General features: G+C 39.7%; 1 protein-coding gene across 3 annotated transcripts in view; it reads left to right on the top strand.

The window, feature by feature from the left end:
* The window catches only part of ccdc169 (coiled-coil domain containing 169), a 72,269-nt gene that overhangs the window by 4,085 nt on the left and 42,008 nt on the right, over positions 1–26,176 (top strand). Inside the window, exons 1-4 of one of the 3 annotated variants that reach the window (XM_087988280.1) lie at positions 7,720–7,804; positions 13,776–13,858; positions 14,445–14,555; positions 15,559–15,599. In XM_087988280.1, the coding sequence (XP_087844406.1) occupies positions 13,780–13,858; positions 14,445–14,555; positions 15,559–15,599 (231 nt within the window). In that variant the 5' untranslated portion in view covers positions 7,720–7,804; positions 13,776–13,779. Of the gene's footprint in view, positions 1–7,719; positions 7,805–11,091; positions 11,174–13,775; positions 13,859–14,444; positions 14,556–15,558; positions 15,600–26,176 lie in introns of those variants that run through there. The other 2 variants (XM_087988279.1, XM_043692074.2) reach the window with 2 other exon arrangements.

Below are 26,176 nucleotides of genomic sequence, written 5' to 3'. Positions count from 1 at the left end.
CTTGACCCAGGCACTCCTCAATAAAATGAGGAGAATTCAAATATAATACAAAGCTAGAGTTAACAGTGAGCACCCTACCCCCACCCATGCCAACACCTGGATATATTTGGTAATGTTAATACCATATATAAACATATAACTATAAAATTACCACCTCAACAAATAATAATTAAATATAATAATACAAAATATTATAAAGACAGAGGTAAAATAGAATAAGGTAACCACCTCCCCCCACCAATACTAACCAAACCCCCGGCTTTACACACACAGAGATATACATACATACATACATATACACACACACACACATATATATATATACCTAAAGTACACAAACAAGACATCCCACTCAGACCCATAGTATCACTGCCAGGGACACCATCATACAAACTAGCCAAAGAACTACAACAGAAACTGAAACACCTGGTCAGTGGATCTAAACACTCTATACAATCAACACAGGAATTCTTGGACATCATCAGAAATATACACATAGACAAAGAAGAACTGTGACGGCACTGTTCACTTCGATTGACAAAACCCGAGCCAGAGAAATAATAGCCAACCTACTGGACATACAGAACAGAAAACAGGACGCTGAACCTATCAACAAAGACGGCATACTTAAACTACTGGACTTGTGCCTCACAACACACTTAACATTCAACAACCAGATATACGAACAAATCAACGGAACACCCATGGGATCACCAATCTCGGGACTCATAGCAGAGGCAGTTATGCAAAGGTTAGAACAAACAGTCCTACCACAAATTCAACCCAAACTCTGGGTCAGATATGTCGATGACACGTTTGTAATCATTAAAAACACGGAAATAGAGAAAACACACAAGTGTGTTTTCATCAACGCCACACTCACAGGAATCCAATTCACGAAAGAAGAAGAAAAGGACAACCAACTCCCATTCCTAGACGTGATGGTACAGAGAACACCGAACGGAGAATTCACTACAAGGGTATACAGGAAAGCCACACACACAGACCAAGTCCTAAACTATAAAAGTAACCACCCCAACACACACAAACGAAGCTACATCAGGACACTATTCAAAAGGGCCACAACACACTGCAGTACACCAGAACTGCAAAAAGAAGAAGAGGAACACCTATACAAGGTATTCGCCAAAAACGGATACCCGCGCAACTTCATCAACAGATGCCTAAGAGAAAGACCACAGAACGAGGGACTAGCCACACTACCATACATCAGGAGCATCTCGGAATTGACAGCCAGACTACTGCGACCCCTAGGACTCATAACGGCACACAAACCAAAAGGACTAGCCACACTCAGACAACAACTCACCAGAACGAAGGACCCGATACCCAACATGAGCAAGACGAATGTAGTGTACAAAATACCATGCAAGGACTGCACAAAACACTATATAGGACAAACAGGAAGACAGCTAACAATCCGCATACATGAACATCAACTAGCCACGAAACGACACTACCAGCTATCCTTAGTAGCCACACACGCAGACAACAAGCAACATGAATTTGACTGGGACAACACTACTATCATAGGGCAAGCCAGACAGAGAACAGCCAGGGAATTCCTAGAGGCATGGCATTCATCCACAAACTCCATCAACAAACACATCGACCTGGACCCAATATACCAACCACTACAGCGGACAGCTGAAACTGACAACCGGAAGCGGCAGGGACCGACCACTATAAACACCGGAGGAAACATCAAAGAAGCGCTTCGCAGGAGGCTCCCAAGCACTGATGATGTCGCCTAGCCAGGGGACGAAACGTTTGCAACAAAAACTTCCAGCTCGGCGAACAGAACCACAGCAACGAGCACCCGAGCTACAAATCTTCGCACAAACTTTGAACCTATACATACATACTCACATATATACATAAAATAATAAAAAAAAACCCAACCCCAAGGGGGGAAAAAAATCAAATCCCTCTCCCCACCCCCCATGATAGTATTAAACAGTAAGGTAAGAAAAAAGGAAAAAAAAAGGGGGTATATAAACCAAAGCGGGGGGAAAGGCAAACCAACATCCATTATCTCTTACAATTTATCTAAGAGAGTCCAAGAATTCCTTAGCCTTTTCTGGCGATCCGAAGTTATACATGGATCCTTCATGGTTAAAGCGTAGCGTCGCTTGGTAGCGTAAGGAGTATTGAATATTTAAGTCCCTTAAACGCTTCTTCGCCTCGTCGAATGCCTTCCTCTTTCGGACCAGAGCTGGGGAAAAGTCCTGAAATAACATGATCTTGGATCCTTTATAGGTCATAGCTTGGGGGTCTTTTCCAAGATTTCTAGAAGCTTCTAGGAATATCTGCCTCTCCCTATAGCTCTGCAGTCGGAACAGGACCGGGCGTGGGCGCTGGTTCGAGCCGGGCCCGCGTATTGCGACCCGGTAGGCCCAGTCCACCCTTAGCTGGCCTGATCCAGCTTCCAGATTTAAAAGCTGTGGCAGCCACTGCTCCAGGAATGCTGTAAGCTGGCCTTCCTCTTCCCGTTCGGGAAGGCCCAGTAAACGAATATTTTTTCAACGACCTCGATTATCGAGGTCATCAATATGATTCTCTAAGGTCCGGACTTGCTGTTCGAAAGTCCGGACCTGATCCAAGGCCGATTGTGCTGTAGTCTCGGAGGTCGCGGCCTTTAACTCCGCCCCTCCGACTCGGCGCTCGATCTTCTTAATGTCTCGGTCGTGCTTCTGCAGCGCGGCCGAGAGTGAGTCCCATCGACTTTGGGACTCCGCGATAAAAGCATCGATCTTCGCGTCCAGCTTGGAGATCATCTCCACAAGGCTTGTCACTGTAGGTAAGTCCCCTGTGGCGGCTGTGGACGCCTCTGCTGCAGCTGGAGAGGGTGGGGGAGAGGTTCCTGCTTGCTGAGAGCTGCGGGGTCCCTTCCCTTTGGTCATTTTTACTAAATATTAGACTGTTTAAATGTAATACTAAGCAACTAATTAAATTAAACAGATATTATGAATGATTTGGTGGGGGTGGGTGACCCACTTTTCCCAAGTCTTGGGAAGAGCACTATAGACTCAGACTTGCTGGGTCGCTGCCATCTTGGATCCCCCGAATTTTTTTTAATATAGCTTTCACTTTATAGGTGGACTTTGAGACTTGGGATGACTTTTAGGCATAGAAACAGACATAAAGAGGTAAAACTATTAGTGAAAGATTTTACAAATGTGAACATATATGCTCCTCGAAAATAGATTCCAAATGCAAAAGTCATCTTTTTATAAGTTCTGACTACAGTATTTAATGATTGCAGTTAGGCAAGGCATATGTTGTCATCTTGTACTTAGGACAATTTGCAAGAATTACCAAGTAATGGTGAAAACCAACCTTTAAACTATATGTGCTGATTAGTTGGCAAGTGAACCTGATTGATGGAGGAATTGCTCCAAGTTAAGGTAATTGACAGATAACAGCTAGGGTCTGTTTAAATTTTAAAAGAGACGGGTTGACTCGGATAATTCAAGAATTTATTCTGAAAAATGTACCAGCTAATTGTTATCACCCATTTTGTAGGGTAATTTTTGTTTTGGCTAATCCTGAGTGTGCGAACGATTTCCTGACAACTAATTAGATTAGATTAGATTAGATTAGATTACTTACAGTGTGGAAACAGGCCCTTCGGCCCAAAAAGTCCACACCGACCCGCCGAAGCGCAACCCACCCATACCCCTACATTTACCCCTTTAACCTAACACTATGGGCAACTTAGCATGGCCAATTCACCTGACCCGCACATCTTTGGACTGTGGGAGGAAACCGGAGCACCCGGAGGAAACCCACGCAGACACGGGGAGAATGTGCAAACTCCACACAGTCAGTCGCCTGAGTCGGGAATTGAACCCGGGTCTCTGGCGCTGTGAGGCAGCAGTGCTAGCCACTGTGCCGCCCACTAATTTATGATTTTAAACTGGGCTTGCAGTCAGGCATATTTGCATGTACTAGAAGCTACATATTAATAATTTTCCTTTTAGATAGAACATATTCATGCACGGTACATGCCTCAACTCATCAAAATAGGTGAGTCAACCTGATTTAAAATTTAAACAAAGCCTGGCAGTTAACTGTCAATCTTTATTAATTGGTACATTCTCCATGAACACCTTTACCAATTAATCAATCAGGACTCTTCTCTAACACAATATCAAAGTTGGTTCTCCCTATAAGGTGATGTGGTTATGATCTGTCTAGATGATTGTAACATGAAAAAGCTTTGACCAGAATTTCTTTCTGTTTCAGCAGTACTCAAGTTCTGTACTACCATGTGGCTATTTATTTGTTCATTGTCTTGCAACACGGCAGTGAACCATTCTGTTAATTAAACCAAACATCCATAAAAGCCCACCTAGCCTTGCAATCTGTTTAAAAATGAGTGACAGAGAACTCCCAAATTCCACTATTTAAAGAAAATAACATCAATTTATTTTTTAACTCTAAAAGTGATCATTAAACAACAACTATTCACAACTCCAAGCCTTCTTTTCTCTTAACTGCTTATTACCTGCCTTCAACTCTTTAACAATATGCTGTTCTAATAAGACGCTTATTAAAATTACATAAACTTAATTTCAAAAGCACACAGCCGCTGTCATCTTCTGTGACTTCACTCTTCTGGCTGCTGAATTCCCTGGATCATCTTTCTTTTTACTGTGAGAATGTTTCATATGGAAAGGTACCTTTGATAGAGAGTGTTTCCTAATTTCTTGGTCTTTCTAATGGCAGTTGCTCTCTCTCCAGTTTTCAAAATGCCTGCATTTTTATACTCCACCATTGGATTACCTCATTGGTTCAATGTTGGCAAAACAACAAATTCAAACGTGATTGGGTTTAGTACCCTGGGACATAATTTAAACTGATTGGTTAAATTTGACTTGTTGTCAAAATAGCAATCAAAATTCAGGCATTAGTTTCACAGCCAAATGCTACATATTTCCAATTTTCCAGTAGACTCTGAGACTGCCATCTGGTCATATACTGCACACGGGTGCTTGTAATTTCTTAAAGGTATAGTGCAAGCCTTCAACTTCATAACAATTGTATATTAACAAAACTTGCACATCCTGTTATGTGAATGTGAATTTTATGGCATAGATTAAGTGTGCATTATATATGATATGGAAAGGATATAGAAGAATTGGAGAGTTTGTTTTGTTTCAAGACTATGCAAACATACAGAAATATGAACTAGAAGCAGATGTAGGGCATTCAGCTCTTTATGATGGGTGGCACAGTAACTCAGTGGTTAGCACTGCTGCCTCACAGCGCCAGGGACCCCGGTTTGTTTCCTGCCTCGGGTGACTGTGTGGAGTTTGCACATTCTCCCTGTGTCTGCGTGGGTTTCCTCCAGATGCTCCGGTTTTCTCCCACAATCCAAATGATGTGCAGTTGGTTGAATTGGCCATGCTAAATTCCCCATAGTGTTCGGTGCATTAATCAGGGGTAAATATTGGGTATGGGAATGAGTCTCAGTGGGTTACGCTTTGGAAGGTCAGTGTGGAATTGTTGGGCCGAAGGGAATCTAATCTAATCTAATGTTTGCTCAGACATTCAAAAACGATCATGATTGAACTGTTTGTGTTCTGAATTCCACATTCTCATCTATCCTTGATAACTACTGATTCTCTTCCCTAATAAAAATCTATCTCCACCTTTCTTTAAAATATTCAATGTCCTAACTCCACCATATTCTGAGGCCAATTTCAAAAGTTTCACAATCCTATGAGAGAAGAATAGCCTTTCGTCTTGGCCTAAATGGGTGACCCCTAATTTTAAAATGTTTCCTAATTCTGAACTCATTCTTTAATAGCCACAATGTATCAGTAAACATTTAAGAGATCTGCTCATGATATTATCACGGTATCATGGCATGTGATGCAAGAACGTGAAGATCACAGACTGCATCTTATCTCAGATCACTTGAAGTATGACATACTATTGAAAGCACGGTGCTCAGTTGTAATCTTAATAGGCCCATGTTAGCCCAAGTGTTAATGTGGCTGTGAATGTAACGTTTGCATATAGCTATGACAAATGTCCATTGGATTCTTCATTATCATGCTAATTTCCTTATGTTATGCGGTATAACATAAACATTGACACATTAGATAAAATGCCAGAGGCAAACACATCATCCACAGAGCACATCAAGTAGCAAATGTGATCAGAACAATCCCGCTGGTTCTCACCAACTTCTCCCAGACCTCAATGACCTGATAGGTCTTCATATCTCTGTCAACTTCAAAAGGAATTACAATTTTTCACTATTAGCCTTCAAAAAATCTTTCCTTATATTTTTCCTTGCAATCCCATCTTGTACAGCTGCAAAAGCAGACACTTTATGGCTTTTTCACTCCCACTCTTCATTGTACTGACTGATTAGTGGCTCCTGGCTTCTTGTGAGCCAGAACAACTTCCAAGACTTTCCATAAGCTGTGATTGCTACATCTAACTGCCTTATAACTTGGCCCGTGTTCTAACAACACAAAGCTATCCAACTGCTCTTGGCGCCAAACTCACTGTGATGCCTTTGGAAAACTAGTTTAATTCAGTTGCTTCCATACAATGCACCAAAACCTGTCTACACCAGTTCACATGTGGGGGCTTTTAAATCCCAATCTTTCTAACTGCTCTTCAATGAACTTTGAACTGTCATGAGTGACCTATTGAAAACCTTGCAATAACCCTTCTCCAAGTGATGGGCAGAATTGATGTTATCACTCTAATAAGTAAGGTCTTGTGGAGCAGTGGGAATGATCCTGCTCTGGACAGAAGGTCAGGTTCAAGTACTACCTTAAGACATGATGGATTGGTGTGCAATAACATGTCCAAATATGTTGATACAAAGAAAAACTAACTTGGAATTGAGTATGTCATAAATGTTCCCAGTCACAGACTGCTGTATTTGCTCAGTGCAATATTGTACATAACTGAACAATTTCATCACAGGTAAACTGGACTATATAGTAGTGCACTATATTGTGTATGTAGAATTCTTTTTACAGTCATAAAAAGTACTATTTTACATGTCTAAAGTAATAAAACTGCATCTAGTCCCACATTTTCTGTCACACAAGTTACTTATCACACTTCAGGTGATAATGTTTTGTGCAAATTTTGAAGTAACACTTAGAGGAAGAAACAGACTCCGAACATTTACATCCTAACAGCAGAACATTAGGTTGTGCTTTACGTGGTATAAATGAACCCATGCTTAAAAAATGCAATCTCTGATTTAACATGTGTAACAGTCTGAAAGAATTGCTGGTACTACAATAAAGCTGATGTATCTACCGCAATTCTTTTATGTCCTGGTTTAATATCTATCATTTATGATGTATCTGTATAAACAAAGCATTCATTATACTGCAAATCAAAATTCTAAGACTGTGATCAGTAAACCAAATCTGCTAAATTGGAATATTTTCCCAGAATGATCGCACTGCTGACTGAAGAGTGTGGCTAGATATATCTTTCAGAATGCAGTGTATAGAGTGTTTAGGATTTCCAAGTACGTAGCCATAAAATTCGAGAAGACTTGGTGAAACATGCCTTTTCTGAAGATTTAATGATAGGTTTGATTTTTTAAAATGATTGCATCTGAGCTTTTTCCTTCATTCATGGATCTAGGTACTATCATCTTTAGTTACCCTTGAGAAGGTGGTGTTTACAGTGCTGTTAGAAGGACAGTTCCAGAATTTTGACCAGAAACAATGAAAGAACTGTGATATACTTCCAAGTCAAGATGGTGTGTGGCTTGGAGTGGAGCTTGTAGATTGTAAGTTTACTGTGTTCTTATAAATAGTAAAAGCTAAGGGTTTGGAATTTGCTGTCAAATGCCTTCGGTGAATTACTGTAGTGCATCTTACAGATGAAACATACCAATGCCACCATGCTTGGCTGGTGGAAGGATTCAATGTTTAATGTGGTCAGTGGGATACCAATCAATCAACCTGCCTGATTTAATTTGGACCGTGTTGTACTTACTGAATGCTGTTGGTACTGCCCTAATCCAGTCAATTGGAAAGTATTCCATTGCATTCCTCTCTCATGCATTGTAGATGGTGGACAGATTTTAGTGAGGGGATGGGTCAGACTGTGGTCAGTAAGTGAGGTACTTACTGCAGAATTTCCAACCTCTGATTTGCTCGTGCAGCCACTGTATTTCTGTAGCTATCCAGGTAAATTTCTGGTCATTAACAGAGTCAGAGGAATGAATCATGGACCCTGGTGCCTCATCTGTTTCTGGGCCCTTACCTCCTCCCTTACCCTTCCCCTTTTAAAGCCTCAACAGCTTCTGTCAAGTGTCTTCTCAAAGCATTTTGGGACCAATAGAACAGAATAGTGCAGTACAGAAGGTGGTCATTCAGGCCATCAAATCTGTACTAGTTCTTTCAAAGAAAAAGCTAGTCAGTCCTACCACTACCCCCGACTCCAGATCATTCCTTCCCTTTTTTTTGCTCCAGGTAATTTTACAATTTCCTTTGGAACACTAATTTGAAGTTGTGTCCATATGAATTGCAGGGAGGTAGCACTTTCCAAATCCTAACCACTATTTGTGTAAAAAATTGTCCTAATTTCTTATCATTAATTAAATTGATATGTGAACCATCTGTTTTATATCAGTCCTTCATCCACTGGAAACAGTTTCTATTTAATCTATCTAAACCCTTCATTATTGGATACATTGCCAATAAATTCCCTTACGCTTCTTAGCTCTTGGGAGAGCAATCTCAACCTCTCTAAAATCCTTTATTCCTGCAGCCATTCTAGTAAATTTCATATTGAACCCTCAACAAAGCCTTCACATCTCGCAGGTGCCCAGAATTGGAAACCATAGCCACAGTGGAGTTTATTAAAATCGCATCACTTTTTGGAACCCGACTTATTAGATTAATCAAAAGCTCCGCTTTTATGTTTTGATGAAGCTTTACACTATTTTGTTATTACTTTGGAACTTGATTTCTAAGGTAGATAGATTTAGGTTCTTCAATTCTCTGAAAGTGATTTTTGTTTAAAGGTCAGAAAGTCACTTGTTTTAATGGTGTGTCAAAACAGCATTTCAAAGAAACTACATGATTAGACCAAATGAACAGGGAAGCTTGCTGGTGAGATAATTGCTGAGGTTTTTACAAAGTTGAGCTTTTGAATTTACTGCAACTGAAAGAAATGTCAGAGGCGAGAAGCAGGTCCAGTCCAAAGAAATGATCCATACCAACAGAATAGCGGTTTAGCAGCATAAAACTAGTCAAAACCTTGATTTTTTCTTAGAATTCAGTGAAAATATTTAGTAAATTCACCAACATCAGAGTCATAGAGTCATAGCATGTACAGCATGGAAACAGACCCTTCATTCCAACTCGTTCATGCTGACCAGATATCCTGAAATAATCTTGTTCCATTTGCCAGCACTTGGCTCACATTCTTCTAAACCCTTCCTATTCATATATCCATCCAGATAGATTTTAAATGTTGTATTCATACTAGCCTCCACCACTTCCTCTGGCAGCTCATTCCATGCACGCAACACCCTCTATGTGAAAAAGTTCCCGCTTAGGTCCATTTTAAACCTTTCTCCTCTCACCTTAAACCTATGCCCTCTAGTTTTGAACTCCCTCACCCGAGGGAAAAGACCTTGTCTATTCACCCTTCATGATTTTATAAACCTCGATAAGGTCACCCGTCAGCCTCTGACACTCCAGGGAAAATAGCCCCAGCCTATTCGGCCTCTCCCTCAAGCTCCAACCCTGGCAACATCCTTATAAATCTTTTCTGAACCATTCCAAGTTTCATGACATCCTTCCTATAGCAGGAACGATGCATGCAGTATTGCATGCAGTATTTCAAAAGTGGCTCAACCAATGTCCTATACATTGACCTCTCAACTCCTATATTCAATGCACTGGCCAAAAATGGCAAGCATATCAAATGCCTTCTTTAGTGTCACATCTACTTGCGACTTCACTTTCAAGGAAGTATGAACCTGCACTCCAAGGACTCTTTGTTCAGCAACACTTCCCAGGACCTTACCATTAAGTGTATAAGTCCTGGCTTGATTTGCCTTTCCAAAATGCAGCACCTTACATTTATTTAAATGAAACTCCACCCGCCACTCTTCGGCCCATTGGCCCATCTGATCAAGGTCCTGTTGTACTCTGAAGTAACCTTCTTCACTGTCCACTACACTTCCAATTTTGGTGTCATCTGCAAAAACTAATCATATCTTCTATGTTCACATTCAAATCATTTATATAAATGACAAAAAGCAGTGGACCCAGCACCGATCCTCGTGGCACACCGCTGGTCACAGGCCTCCAGTCTGAAAAGCAACCCTTCACCATTACTCTCTGTCTTCTACCTTCGCGCCAGTTCTGTAAACAAATGGCTAGTTCTCCCTGTATTCTATGTGATCGAACCTTGCTAACCAACCTACCATGAGGACCCTTGTCGAATGCCATACTGAAGTCCATATAGATCACATCCACTGCTCTGTCCTCTTCAATTCTCTTTGTTACTGCTTCAAAAAACTCATTTAATTTAGTAATACATGACTTCGTGCACACAAAGCAGGATCTGAGGGCACAGCTTTAGAGTAAAGGGAAGACCCTTTAGAATGGAGATGAGGAGAAACTTCTTCAGCCAGAGAGTGATGAATCTATGGAATTCACTGCCAAAGAAGGCTGTGGAGGCCAGGTCATTGAGAATATTTAAAACAGAGATAGTTAGGTTCTAGACTGTCAAGGGGATCAAAGGTTACAGGGAGAAAGCAGGAGAATGAGGATGAGAAACCTGTGACCCATAACTGAATGGTGGAGCAGATTCAATGGCTGAATGGTCTAACTTCTGCTTCTTTGTCTCATGCTCTTATGGTCAAACTGTCATCTGCTAGAGTAAAACTTGAGAATTAAAAAAAATAATAATTTGTGGGATGTGGGTTTTGCTGATTGGCTAGCAATTTATTGCCTGTTCTTGTTTGCCCTTGTGAAGGTGGTGGTGAGCTGCCTTCTAACCGCTGCAGTCTGTATGTTAAGGGGTGACCCAGAATGCCCTTCAGGAAGGAATTCCAGGATTTTTACCTAGCAACACGGAAGGAACTTTGATATATTTCCAAGTCAGGATGATGAGTAGCTTGGAGGGGAACTTGCAGGTGATGTTCTCATGTATCTGTTGCCCTTGTCTTTCTGCATATGAGTGATCATGCATTCAGAAAGTACTGTCTAAGGATTTTTGGTGAATTTCTGCAGTTCATCTCGTAGAAAGTGCTCACTGAAGGAATGGGTGATCATCCCGTGGCTGTCAAGGTGATAGCTGTACCAAATATTTATGCAACTTGTTCCTTCCAAGGAATCACTGGAGACCTCTGTGGGATCTCTCAATTCTCAACGCACAAATGTATCAAGGCTATTACAATGTGGTTGTGACTGGTACACCACTTCAGCTTGTTTTCCTGTAACAAGGTCAGTGCTGCAGCCTGGGCAGTAGCTTTGTCAACACAGCTGGCTTCCCATAGGCTTAAGGCGCTATAGACTGTAAACACATTGTGTTGAGAGCATTGTTTCATAACACACGATTATAACAGCGTTCCATTCCATCCATGTATAGATCATTAGTGGTCCCTCTAATTTAGTTACCGGCTCTGTGGGCCCCCAAGGTCCATGTGAGGCAGTGACTTCCAAATCCGGGTGTCAATGCTCCAACCAGAATGGCCATGCGAACAAATCACCAGAGTGGCTGTGGGGTACAACTTAGCGAGAACATTGCAAGTCATCTGTGATCATTGGTACCACATCTTAGAAGTCTGTGTCAAGTAATCTGGAAGTTGCCATAATGCCTATACTTCTGAGATCTCTGCAATTCCTGCTTCATTTCATAGTCACTATTTTAAAACAAAAGTTTTAAATCCAGACTCACTTAATCAATTGAATTTAAATTCTGCAGCTGTCAGGTCTGGATCATTTAACTGGACCTCTACTTGTCCAGGGCGCCGTGGTGGTTCAGTGGTTAGCACTGCTGCCTCACAGCAGCAGGGACCAGGGTTTGATTCCATCCTTGGGCAACTGTCTGTGTGGAATTTGCACATTCTCCCTGTGTCTGTGTAGGTTTCTTCACGTGCTCCGGTTTCCCTATATGGTCCAAAGATGTGCAGGTTAGGTGGATTGGCGATGATAAAATGTCCATACTGTCCAAGGATGTGCAGGGCAGGTGGTTTAGCCATGGAAAATGCAGGGATACAGGGATAGGGTAGGTGGGTGGGTCTGGGTAGGATGTTCTTCAGAGCATCAGTGTGACTCAATAGGCTTAACAGTCTGCTTCTACACTGTAGGGATTAGATGATAACCCGAACCAGCTATAACAATTCAAAACAGGTGTCAGACAAATTGTCCTGATTGTAACTGTAAAATATTGCTATTTTCTCTGTGGCTAATACTAGCCTCAAAGACATCAAAAGATTATATTGCAATGGTGGTGTTAAAGAAAATTAGTTTTACTTATGCATTTGCATTTGCAGTACAACTTTATAGTTAATGTCCAATCTGACTCATTAAGCATGGTTAGACTGCCTAGGGAAATCTGGTTGGGATACAGACAACAAAAAAATCTTGACTGTTGGTTCAAGCAACAACTGCTACACCAATGCTGCTGTTGTAGTTTCAGGCAGCCTAAGAACTGGGATATAGTTAGAAGAGCTTCCTAAGTATTAATGTTAGACTCAACGGATATGAAGTGATAGTTTTACGCCACTGTGTAGGCCTGGTTGTTTTGCAGATTTCCTGAGCAGAAGTGGTCACCGTGTATTCCTTATAACTTGTGATGGAATATTTTTATGTAAAAGGCATGGTAGAATTCAAACTCTATTGAAACTCGCTTTCAACAGAATTTATCATTTTAAAATTAATTCTACCTATTAATGGTCACTCCTTTATGTTGCAAGAAGCAATGAAATGGAGCAGTAATGAACTGAAAGTTAAGACTTTCAACAGGATTATTGAGTGTGAGGTTAAGTTGAAGAATTCAGGCAGCTTGTTTTTGAGTTGATAGCATACAGTGTCTCAGTAACATTATTAACAACATAACAAGACATCAATTGTTCTTGTTCTGCTACATTTCAGTTGTTGTTCTTGTTTTTGTCACTTCTGTAACTTCTCAAAAAACTGATATTTTGAGGTAGCAGAAATTTGTGCTCCTTGCGTAAGGGTCACAGTCCTTCTTTAACAGATAATATTGAACATTTCCACAGCAGATATTGCTTTAAATTGAAATTGTAACCCCTTTTTAATCCAATTAGGCTGCCCTCCCGTGTATATTTCCTCTAGCTTTAGAAGATCACTATTTACTTTCCCTTACCACAGGTTGGAGATTCGGTTCTGAAGAATTTTCAGTTTTGTACTGTTACTTCATGGAACACCAGAATTAAACTGGGATAGCAAAATGTATTCATGTGGAAAACTTTATTCACTCAGTTCAATTCCAGGTTAAGGAAATGGAAAAACTGTGACATTGTATTATAACTACACATGAAGCATTTTAGTAACTGCTATAAGGATGTGTAACAGTATCATAAGGATGTGGAAAAACAGTTCTTCTAGTGGTGTTAATATTAATCCCTTTTAAGTGCTTGGAAACCACAGTGATTTTTACCTCATGACTGTATCCAAATTTTAGAAGCTCATCTCAAGCACTAGGGATCTGCTTTGGTTTTACTATAATTTTATATGATTTTAGTGTATTACCTTTTATTTCTTAAACAGGGACATGCTTGACTTTTCTGCTACTGATTTGCGAAACACAGTGTCTCAACTGGAAAAGCGATTTGACAGTATTGAAGATGAAGGTATGTAATAGAGTCATGGAGATGTACAGCACGGAAACAGACCCTTCAGTTCAACTTGTCCATGCCGATCAGGTATCCTAACCTAATCTAGTCTCATTTGCCAGCACTTGGCCCATATCCCTCTAAACCCTTCCTATTTATATACCCATCCAGATACCTTTTAACTGTTGTAATTGTACCAGCCTGCACCACTTCCTCTGGCAGCTCATTCCATATGCGCACTACCTCTGCATGAAGGCCCCTTAGGTCCCTTTTATATTTTTTTCCATTCTCACCCTAAACCTATACTCTCTAGTTCTGGACTCCCCCACCCCAGGGAAATGACCTTGTCTGATTATCTTATCTATGCCCCTCATGATTTTATAAACCTCTATAAAATCCCAATGCCGCGACATGACCTCCCAAATCCTGTATTCAATACTCTGACCAATAAAGGAAAGCATAGAAGAAAAGTTTTAATCATGCAGAATTCTTTACTTCAGGCATAAACACTTTATTTAAAATTTAGAAATAACTTTATGAACACAATACAGCTTGAAAATGTAATAAGAGCTATTTTTAAAGTTCTGTTTCCATCCTTCTTTAGGAAATGAATGGAAAACTCGATATGAAACACAACAGGAGCTGAATTTACAACTAGAGAGACAAATTAGAATGTTGGAAGAGAAAAAGGAGTATATTCGTGGCAATCCGACAGGTAAATACTTGCACAATACTAATACCTAAATTTCTTTTGTAAAATGCTGTTTATTTTCTGTACATAATATCAAATAGCTTTGGATCAATTGAGTTTAACATAATGAACATTGGTGAAGGTTGTAGTAAAATCCATTATATCAAAAGGAGGCTAGAATTTACAGAGGAACCTCGATTACCTGAATGAAATCGGCAAGCACTATTTTGTTCGGATAATCGATTATTCAGATAATCAATTTTACCTTATACAAGGGAAGCCATACTGGTCTAACACTGTGCTCTACTGGAGAATTTGTTTAAGTCTATAATTTTAATGAGTCTACCATTTAAACAAACTAATCCTTGCAGTCTGCAAATTACAGGTTAAAATGAGAAGGACTTACCATCACATAAATACTGTATATCAAATCCCAGCATTAAATAAGGTCCCAAACAGCTTCTACGATTGCAAGAGCATGTCAGTTTCCAGGAACTCAGTTTTGCAATAGAAAAACAGAAGCACCACCTTGCGCATGTGTTTACATTCTCTGCCATTTTTTTAAATGAAAGGCCTGGGAATACTGTAAAACAATTACTTTTGCAAAGGGCTGTGTAACAAACCTTACTTAAAAAGTATCCAGTTGCTGATGCTTGAGCTGTTTGTGTTACTTTGTTTTTTTCCAGCGTTTTCACATGTTCTTCAGTATAGGTAAATCGAATACACTTACCTCTTTGATGTAACTTTTTTGTGGAACCTTGAAATCTTCTTTGGATAATCCGAAATTTGTAAAATCAATATTTGGATAATCGAGGTTCCTCTGTGAATTAAAATTTCAAAAATAAAGAAATAAATAAATGCTGTGCGTTGTTTATACAAGTAGAGTAAACATCAGTTGATTATTTTATCACTGAATTATTTTGCTTTAAATTATTTTAGAGTTCTGTTTTGTTTATCTTCTTTCAAAGCCCAGATAAAAATACAAGTAAAGTAATTCCTGAGAGATGCTTTTTTTCACTGTTTATAGACAGATTGTCTTCGGTACGTTCATATGAGGAGATGCCAGTGGTGAGTAAAATGACGTTTTTGACTTTGGTCAGTCTTCACATCATTGTGTAAGCAGCTTATTCAGTTCGGGACCTCTGATGTTAATAAGCAACCTCCTGCCTCCCAAAGTCTGTCCCCACAAAATAGAAGACACACATCTGGAGAATAGAATAGACTAGAATATTTGCAACATGCCTGGATGAGTGCAATTTATATAAGTCACAAAAAAAACTCAGTGCTTTCCAGGACGTTTAGGTCCATTTGATTAGCATCTCATCACTACCTTCAACATTTCTCCTTGGTAGTCTGTGATTGCAGTGGGTGACATCAACAAGATGCATTGCAGCACCTTGCTCAGGCTGTTTTGACAACATTGCCACCTGTAAGTTCTTTCTAAAGTCACGTGCCATCCTCAATTTGAAGTACATTTTCGTTTCTTCACTGTTGACAGATCAGAATTCTGGAATTTCTTCCTCAATGTCAATGTGGATGCACAAAACTAGACAGAGCTCAGTAGTTCAAGAAGGTAATTACCTTCCAAAGGGCTGTTAAATGTGGCCAATAAATGCTAGCCTTGATAGTAATGTCCATGTCCCATGGATCAATGAATTAAAAAAAGAACGATATCTTCATTATTTTTAGAAACATAGAAAATAGGAGCAGGAGTAGGCACTCAGCGCATAGATCCCCTTCTGCCATTCAACATGAACATGATTGTTCCTGTATCTTAATGCCATACTCATGTGTTCTCTCTCCACATTAATGATACAATTTAGCTTCTAGAAATCTATTTATTTCTTAAATATATTCAGTGACTTCACCTCAACAGCCTTCTGTGGTAGAAAATTCAACAGGGTCAGCACCTTCTGAATGATGTATCTTCTCTTCATCTCAGTCCAGAACGGCCTAGTGCATATCTTGTTCTGAACCCATGATACCCGGAGCAGAAGTAGGTCATTCGATCCATCGAGTCTGCACCACTATTCAATAAGATTATGAGGCTGATCTGATAATCTTTAACTGGACTTTCCTAAATTTTGTCCATAACCATTGAATTTCTTACTGCTTAATAATCTGAATATCTCTGCCATGTATATACTTAATGACCCAGCTTAGACAGCCATTTGAGGTAAAGAGTTCCATATATTCTCCTACCTTCAAAAAGACAAAAAAAACCCTCCTCATCTCTGTCAATTAGTGACCCTTTACTCTTAAGATTATGCCCTTTGGACCCAGATTCTTTCAAGAGGTGAAACAATCTGTCTGTATTTACCCTGTCAATCCCCCTAAGAATGTTTTAATAAGGTCATCTCTCATTCTTATAAACTTCATTGAGTACAGGCCCAACCTACTCAACATCTCCCTATAAAAAATCCTTTCATATGTGGAATCAACCTATTGAACATTTCCTTGATTGCCTCTAGTGCCAGAATAAATTCTTCATCAAGGGGACCAAAATTGTTCACAGTATTCCAGTTGTGGTCTGACTAATGCATTGTATAATTTTATCAAGACCTCTGCATTTTTAAACCCCATTTTATTCAAAATAAAAGCCAACATTTGTTTTACCTATCCTATTACCTGGTGAACTTTGGATGCAAGTATTTTGTGATTCATGCACAAGTACACAATTCACATCTGAACTCCTTGTGACATATGAATTAGGATCAGGTCAAATGCCTTAATATTTCCTTTTGGATGCAATGTCATATTTTGTTTTCTAATGCTATTGTAAAGTGCCATGAGATGCTCTATTACATTAAAACTGTTGTAAAAGTGAACATTATTAATGTTGTTGAAATAAGGTACAGAAGTAAAAATAAATAAGAAAAGTTTCCTTTCTGGTAATTGTGGAATTCTATCTCAGAACTGTGTACTTGCTATGGCCATGTGCACCACAATTGCTCAAGTTTTCCCAACAGTTAAAAAAACAGTGGTATGTCACTAAATATCTCCATGATTTCTGTGTTTCTGCCCACCTACCAACCTGTTAATTACTGCCAGTAGAAAAGTGGAAGTAGCAGTCCATTAAGGTGGTGCCAACAGGCAGGAAGAGATCTGCAAGATCATGCGAGATGAGATTCTGCAGTTCAAGGATTCGTTTTCTCCAAATAGATATGACAGTTTCTGAGAATTTAAAGCTCTTGTAAGAAACTTTCTGAAAATTTAATGGGCTTCTTATAGTGAATAATAGATCCTCTGCCTCTTGGGATTCCACTGTTCCCATCATTTGATGATGATAAGGACACAGATGATGCTGGGAGAGAGCAGCCTGATGCTCACAAGCATCACTCAATGTCTGAGCATCCAAAAATGGCGCATACTGAGTTCAGATAATTTTTCTTACAAACAAAGACAGTGATACTTCATGACGGAAGTATACCAGTTGTTAGAACCTGAATTTCAGCTGCCTTGCAATGAGACATTGCATGTACCTTCTCTAACCCAGCCTGTCTCACCTTATGAACATACTGTATTCCTTTGACTTATCCCCTTAAAAGTGTCTATGCTATTTGTCTCAACCATTTTACATGGCAGCAAGCTCCAAATTCTCACCACTCCGTTAGTGAATGATTATATAAGTAATCTTTGGTTTTGCTAGTCACTGTCAAATATCTGTTCACACCTGAACCCTATATTTGCATAACGATCAAACAGTTTTCAAGGTTTCTTCTGTCAAGAACAGAGAGTAGACTCTTGGAACATAGGAACAAGAGTAGGCCACACCACCCATCAAGCCTGCTGTATCATTAATAAGATCATGACTGATCTTTGGCTTATTTCCGTATGCCTGCCTTGGACCCATGCCCCTTGATGCTCTTTCTTAATAAACATTTATCCCTCTTTGATTTAAATTTAACAATTGAGTTAGAATTGACCACTATTTGAGGAAGGTAGTTCTAAATCTCCACTACTCTCTGCATAAATAAGTGTTTTCTAACATCTCTCCTGAATGGCCTGACCCTAATTCTTAGACTGTGTCCCTGGTTCTAGAATCTTCAACCAGTGGAAATAGTTCATCATCGTCTACCCTGTCTTTCGCTGTTAATATCCTGAAAACCTCAATTAAGTCACCTTTTAACTTACTAAAATATAGAGGACAAAGGCCTAATTTTCTAAACTCCCCTTATAATTTAACAGCTGAAGTCCGGGTATCATCCTTGTGAACTTGCTTGGAAGTCCCTCCAGAGCTAAAACATCCTACATAAGGTGTGGTGCCCAGATCTGCTTATAGTATTCTAAGTGAGTTTTAACTAGGGGTTTGCATAACTGAGGCATAACGTCTGTATCCTTATACTCCAATTCTTTACGTATGACGGTCAGTATTCCATTAGCCTTCTTGACTATCTTCTGCACCTGTTCATGGCATTTTAAAGTGCTATGCTCCTGTACACTCAAACTTCTTTGGACATCCATTATATTTAAGTCTGTGTCCTCTTAAAAACTATGCATCGTTCTGCTATAACGCGTGTTTTGTCACTGCAAATTGGTTATAACATGATTGATGAATTGTGGATATTGTTTGGATAACGCAAACTTTCTACTCTATGGGTTTAGCGATTTTCTACAGTGTGACTTTCTATAGTGGTTTTTCCATAGCGCAGTCTTTTATAGCATGAGGTTGCAGAGGAGCACAACTATTGCGTTATAGCAGAACGATCTGTACCCCCGATCAATCCTTTTTCAGTCCGTGGGGGAAGGAAATGAAATACAGTTCTAAAAATGTAACCTTGCTAGTAATTATGATCTCATTGATAATTATAGAATTCTTCGGGTATAAAAGTTCTAGGCAAATAAACTGCGTCATCCAACACAGTGAGATTAGGGTTAACCATATTTTTTCTTCATTGCTAGTGTTATTTTAGAATCTGCCGTGTGAGATTTTTTGTGTATCTGAGTCACTTTTATGTGAGGACAGCTGGTGATCCAGAATTACCATTTCATGAGAAAATAATTAGACACAATTTCCATATCAATCTTTCCTGCAGACCTATGCGTGGGTGTGAAAGCATCCTTTGGCAGTAAGTGTGCTAACCATGCAGAGTTACTATTAACTCCTGACATAATTTTCTGTGTTCTTGAATGGTATTTCCTGTCAACCGGAAGATGTGCTGCAAAAACATCTGAGCTAATTTTCTCCTGTTCCCTCCCTCCTGAAGACATTGCCTCTTGTGATAGTACGGTCCCACTTGTGATAGTCTGTAATTAAGGGGCTACACATTTGGAGAAACAAAAAAAACTGAATTGAGAATGGTGAAGAGAGGACATTACAGAAAATCTTTGTTATATCTTTGTTCGGCTCTGCATGCATGCACTTTTATGTATATTCTATTAAATGCAAACTCTACTGGACAGCTTGATAATTTGAAATGAGACTCCTAATCTAAAGATCCTTAGGACAATTATCATGATATATTGTTCCAGATAAGGTCATTTATCCTTGGGATAGAAAAGATGAAATTTTCCTAACTTAATGTGGTTAGTAACATACTATTTTACTAGGCTTCTCCTCTGTGTCTTCCTTTTCATGGAGTCATTGACTTCTCAGTTAAGTGCTGTCTCTCAGGTGCTAACACATTGCCCAAAGGGGTAGTAATTCAATTTGAGCCAAGCTGGTACAAATCTCAAATGACATTTTCTATAACCTTTTAAATCAGACACTGTTGATAGAATCTTCTCAACTTAGCTGATTCTTGGACATAAGGACCATAGGCAGATCCTGACATTGATAGCTGTCAGGTTTCATAGGCTGTATCTGAGAGCTCCATGGTTCAGGTTGGGGTGAACTAAAGAGGCTCTCATTTGCCCCGTCTCCAGGTTTCTGATGGACTTTGGCCTCAGTGTGCAGCCTGTTCACTTCGAGAAGGTTCCACTCATGTGCCCCCTCAAATGGCCATTTAATTAATCTTAATGATCCATCAGCTGCTGCCATTTTTGTAGTTGATACCTATCTGACCCTGGAAGAAGTTAGAACTGCAGATGTTTGGAGATCAGAGTCGAGAGTGTGGTGCTGGAAAAGCACAGCAGATCAGGCAGCATCCGAGGAGCAGGAGAATTGATGGTTTGGGCATAAGCCCTTCATCAGGAATCTGATCCCTCCTCCAAGGGATCAATGCAGGGTCAGACAGGCAAAAGTGTGGTGCTGGAAAAGCACAGCAGATCAGGCAGCATCAGAGGAGCAGGACAATCGGCGTTTCGGGCATAAGCCTTTCATCTGGAATCAGATCCCTGATGAAGGGCTTATACCCGAAATGCCAATTCTCCTGCTCCTCGGATGCTGCCTGACCTGCTGTGCTTTTCCAGCACCACACTCTTGCCTGTCTGACCCTGCTTTGATCAACACTGCTTGGAGGAGGGAACGTGCAAAATACAGGACGTGGCACTCCACTTTCCAAAACTCCCCACCCTCTTGCTTCCAAAGCTCACTCATAAAGCTCCATCATCTTATTCTTCTGCTCCTTGCATATCAGAGAGTAGTGCATCTTGGATGATTACGTATATCACAAATCTGCTAAGGATGCCGTTTTAGTTGCTTGTTATGGTGGAATTCAGAGTTGACCGCAGGGCTTTGTCGACACGATATCTCCTGGCTCCTGGCTGCTGGAGGTGCTGACTGAGAACAGCTGCTTTAGTGATACCTTTGAAGCTTCTGCTGCCTCCATTGTTTAGGACCAGGCTATTGGAACTGGTGTACAGAACAACCTCAGTTATCAAAGCATCAATTATCTGAACATAGGATTATCCGAACAAAAGCTCAATGTCCGGTATGGCTTCCTTTGTTTACAATTAGATCAGTTATCTGAACAATCAGTTATCTGAACAAAATACTCCCTGTCTGTCTTGTTCAGATATTCGAGATTGTTCTGTATCTGACAAGATGGGTGATTTGTCAATTCAGCAATCATTGGTGGCTGATGTGGACATCTACATGGTCCCTTGCTCAAACGATGTCATAGTCGAGTCAGGAACCATGGATATGAACTTTTGTGCTTATTTCACTGGTGGACCAGAATCTTGGTCATGTTAAGTAGTATGCTGTGGATATTTTGTCAAAAGGAGCACTCAATTTGAGTTTGCTGTCCCTTGCTAAGCACAGCTTTCTACAGATTCATGTCCTTCCTGACTCTGTCATTAAATATCTAATGAGTATCAACCTTCATCAGTTCAGACTCGCATAACATATTGTTCGACATCAGTGGAGAATCCCTGTGTTGCCTCAAGGAATGTCGGCTTTGAACAATGAAGTAACTGCAGAAGAATCTCTCTGCTGACTGCCATTAAGACGATCATTACAAGGATCCTCCTCAATTGGCTCCTGCCAGTGGCTAAAACATTTGTCTCAGAGTCAAAGTATGGGTTTTTCTGAATGAGAAGAACCACTGACATGATCTTCAATGCACAATAAAGTCATCAAGAATGCAAAGAAAAACACCTGACATTGCCTGACACCTTTCTCAGCTTTACATTCTGTCAACCATGAAGCTTTATTGAGTATCCTCCTCAAATTCAGCTGCTCTCACAAATTTGTAGACATTCTCTGTCTAATCTACAGAAATATGAAAGCCTTAACACTTACCAATGGAACCATCACAGACCTTATATCCTTGAAAACTAGGGTCAAGCAAAGCTTAGATTAGATTAGATTACAGTGTGGAATTACAGAAAGCTGTGCTATTGCATCAACCATCTCTTCCTGTCTGTAACGCTGAATCACAATACCAGCAAATTAATCACAGCTATAGAGATAACCTTTGCCACCTTCAATCCAAAACCAAAATCTCACAACTCCAGTCATTGAATTCCAAAGTGTAGATAACAGTAGTGTATGTGCTCGCTCAAAAACTGAGTTTCAGGTCACTGCCAACTCCTCAGAAGCAAATGAGAAAATCAGCCTTTCATTAAATACATGGTAAACACTTCCAGCCAGCTTCCATAGCATGACATCTCCCCCATCAACTAAGATCAATTGCAAACTTCTGGAAAATGTGGACAGCTTCTATATATTGGAAGCATCCTCTCAACAATGGGAAATATAGACCACAAGATTCATAATCACCCAATGTGCTAACTGAGCTTTCAGTTGACTAGGAAAAGAACTTTTGAGGTTCAGGATCTCAAACCTGAGACTAAGGTCATAGTTCAATGGGCAGCAGTGATCCCTACACGCCCATAAGGTATGGAGACCCGGACAATCTACAACAGGCACCTCAAGCCACTAGTGAAGTTCTAGCAGCAATGTCTTTGCAAAATCCTCCAAGTCCTGTGGCAAGAATGGCTGTCCAATAACAGTATTCCCTACCAGGCCAATGTGCATGGCATCAAGCTGCTAATCACTTAAAGCCATCTCCACTGGGTAAGATATGTTATTTGTATGTCTGATACCAGACTCACGAAGCAACTGCTCTACCCGGAATATAGTCATGACAGGAAATGCTTTTGGGCCTTTCTGAAGTAATCTCTGAAGGGGTCCAACATCCCCACTGACTCATGGGAGGTTTGTGAACTTTGAAAATGGAGAAGGTTCATTTGGCAAGGCATCAAACACATCAAGAAACTTCATCAGGAACACATACGTTGAAGTTAAAGTATCGGAGAGAATGTACAAACCTTCCAAGAACTCAACTAGCCGATCCTCTAATCTGTACCTGCCCTGTATATGCCTGAGTTTTCGATTCTGATGTACTTCTTAGGTAGTAAAAGACATCACATATTTCAAAACACAAACTGTAACTGGAGGTATACCACATCTACAGAGTGTACAGGCTGTCAGTTTATGTGGAAGGCTTTTATTACTAAACATACAAGGGTGATGAGGCTATTATTATGAATAGTGTAATTAGAGGACATTAATTAAAATATCAATTAAATTAAAATATGAATTTGTAATAATACTACCTTGACACATGGTATTTGTTACAACAACTGACAGTGTTGCATTTGCAAGGAACATGCTGCTTGAATGGACATGCAAAGTCTGGAACACTTTCAGAGAGTCCTGACCTAGTTTGTGGGAGAACAAAGGTTATGGATTTGAACATGGAAAATCTGTGACAACTTGCTGCAGGAGCAACATTTGTCCTCTCTTTTTCTCTGAAACGCCTCTCATTAAAGTTAGTGAGTTAGAAAGCCAGTGGAGGACTACTTCATCACTGGTGAAGGATTCCTGAAAAAAAACTTTGAAATCAACACCACTGTCTACAAAAAAAATTAATTCAGTCACCCCAGGAACACACCCAGTGCAAAGTAGCTTCTGTGAAAAGTTACTTTGTCTTCAGACCAATGTTTGGAACTATCTGCAAATAGTTCTTTTTCTGAATTTGATTGTTAGCTTGCCAAAGTACTTTTGAGATAAAACTCTGCAGAGTGTTTAGATTTTTCTCCCCCAGATTTGGAGTGTGTGTGTGTGTTTTGAAGAAAGGGCGGCACGGTGGCTCAGTGGTTAGCCCTGTCCTGGGTTCGATTCCTGTCTGTCTGTGTGGAGTTTGCACATTTTCCCTGTGTCTGCATGGGTTTCCTCCGGGTGCTCTGATTTCCTCCCACAATCCAAAGATGTGCAGGTCAGGTAAATTGGCCATGCTGAATTGCTCACAATGTTAGGTGCGTTAGTCAGAGGTAAATATCGGGTAGAGGAAGGGGTTTGGGTGGGTTTCTCTTTGGAGGGGCAGTGTGGACTTTTTGGGCCGAAGGGCCTGTTTCCACACTGTAGAGAATTTAATCAGAATCTAAAAGTTAGTTTATGCATTTGCAGTTTAAACCTTTTATTAATTATCTTTACATATTTTCTTGAGTAAGTTTTGTTTATAATGAAAGAGTTATTTATTTGGTACTGTACTTAAAGAATTTGACTGACTTGTTTCTGTTTTATATATAATCTGACTTTATAATTAACAATATCACTTCTCTTTTTAAAATTAAACTTTGTTGTGACCAGTTGAAGAATATTAGTATGAGTTATGCAGGATGGAGTAATTGGCAGTTCATTGAAACAAGGGGTGGTGGTTGGAGGTGTGTGTGAATATAGTCATTCATTTGTAAGGATATGACATTTGAGGATGCATTCACTGACATTAACATCTCATGACGATCTTAAAATTACACTGCGTAGGTCCACTAGCAGGACAGATGCCAATGATAGATGATGTACATCTCATGTTACTACCTTTCAATCAATGCTTGAATAGAGAATATTCTGGCCCATTTTAGGTAGAGGCTATCTCCCCTCCTGTCTTCCTCCTCCAGCAAATACAAAGATCTGTCAGAGAACTTAGCAACACCCAGTGTGCAAATCTGCTCCATTTTCATTCCTCTCCTTCCCACTCTTTATTGTTTCTGCATCCAATTCCAATTCAGCCAATTTCAACTTTGTGTGCTGTTTCCTTTGCAACAAATTGTCCCAGATTAATCACAAATCATGAACCATGCCCTAGATGGTAATTATGGAGGACTCCCCTCATTGACTTCAATTCAAGAAAACCTATGAGATCTGGATTTTTCCTTGCTTGGTATTCTGTCTATATATGAACATTCAAGGGGTAAGTTACTGTAGATGGATTAACAGTGTAATATAACTTACCATTGAAGGACTTGTGACAAATCTGTATTGCAGTTCATTTGCATGATCCTTTGCTGATACTAGAAATAGATTGCCTTGTTGTTTATGCCGCATGTGACTATCAAATATTTGAATTATTATCCAAAGTGGTTTCAGATAGATAGATGACTGCCACATTGCGGCTGAGTTTAGATCATCTTATGCCAGATATATTATTAATGTTGTTCATTTGGCCACAAAAAGAAATAAGTGCTTTTCGGTCAGACAACTGAAGGCATATTGCCTTAAAGGCATAGCTATCAATCAAAGACACTGTGCATTGCATCAGTCCAGTTAATAATCTCTCCATGTGTAGCTGGAATTGTCTGTTCCTGCCTAATGCTAATGGTACAAAAGGTTCTTAAACTCAATTGATGGCATGTGCTGAGGACGTGTATCATGAAGTACACTAGTTTACAATGCTGCATATCAGTTATGATGTAAGGTGTATGATTTTTATATGTAAATATTTAATAATTTATTTTTAAATTTAGATGTTTGAATTTTGAATGAGTGATGTACAATTTCTTTTCCTGTCTATCTAAAGGGATCAATGTATTTCAGTAGCCATTGTGATTTCTTTTAAAATAACTTTAGAATCCAACTTTCAGAAGTAATGGGTTTTTGTGTACATTAGGAGCGTTTGTGATAGAGCAAAATAAACAATTGTGCATCAGGATTTCTTAGAAATTTCTAAACTTGTTTTTTTTTAAGCTTTGTGAAAATATTCATAGATTGAAGGAAATTTTTTTAATTTTAGTTTGGTTCAGTTCTGTCAAAGCTTTTGGGTAAAGACTGATGTGTAAAGCTGTTGTTCCTGAGAAGGAGAGAAGATTAAATTTGTTAACAGTAGATTACCTCTGAATATGGAATTTGAAAATAGTGTCACATTAGAAGTAATTGGATAAAACCCAGAAGAGGTTATTTTAAACTGAGAACATTACAACTCAGAAGTATGAAAGCTTCAGGAAGAGGCTAAATTGGGAGTTGAAGTTATGGTTACATT

Source organism: Chiloscyllium plagiosum, unplaced genomic scaffold, assembly GCF_037043375.1.
Source record: "Chiloscyllium plagiosum isolate Xiang-an unplaced genomic scaffold, Cpla_swu_hap1 HiC_scaffold_6, whole genome shotgun sequence".
NCBI classification, from domain to species: domain Eukaryota; kingdom Metazoa; phylum Chordata; class Chondrichthyes; order Orectolobiformes; family Hemiscylliidae; genus Chiloscyllium; species Chiloscyllium plagiosum.
This window is presented reverse-complemented; position numbering and strand designations above follow the sequence as displayed.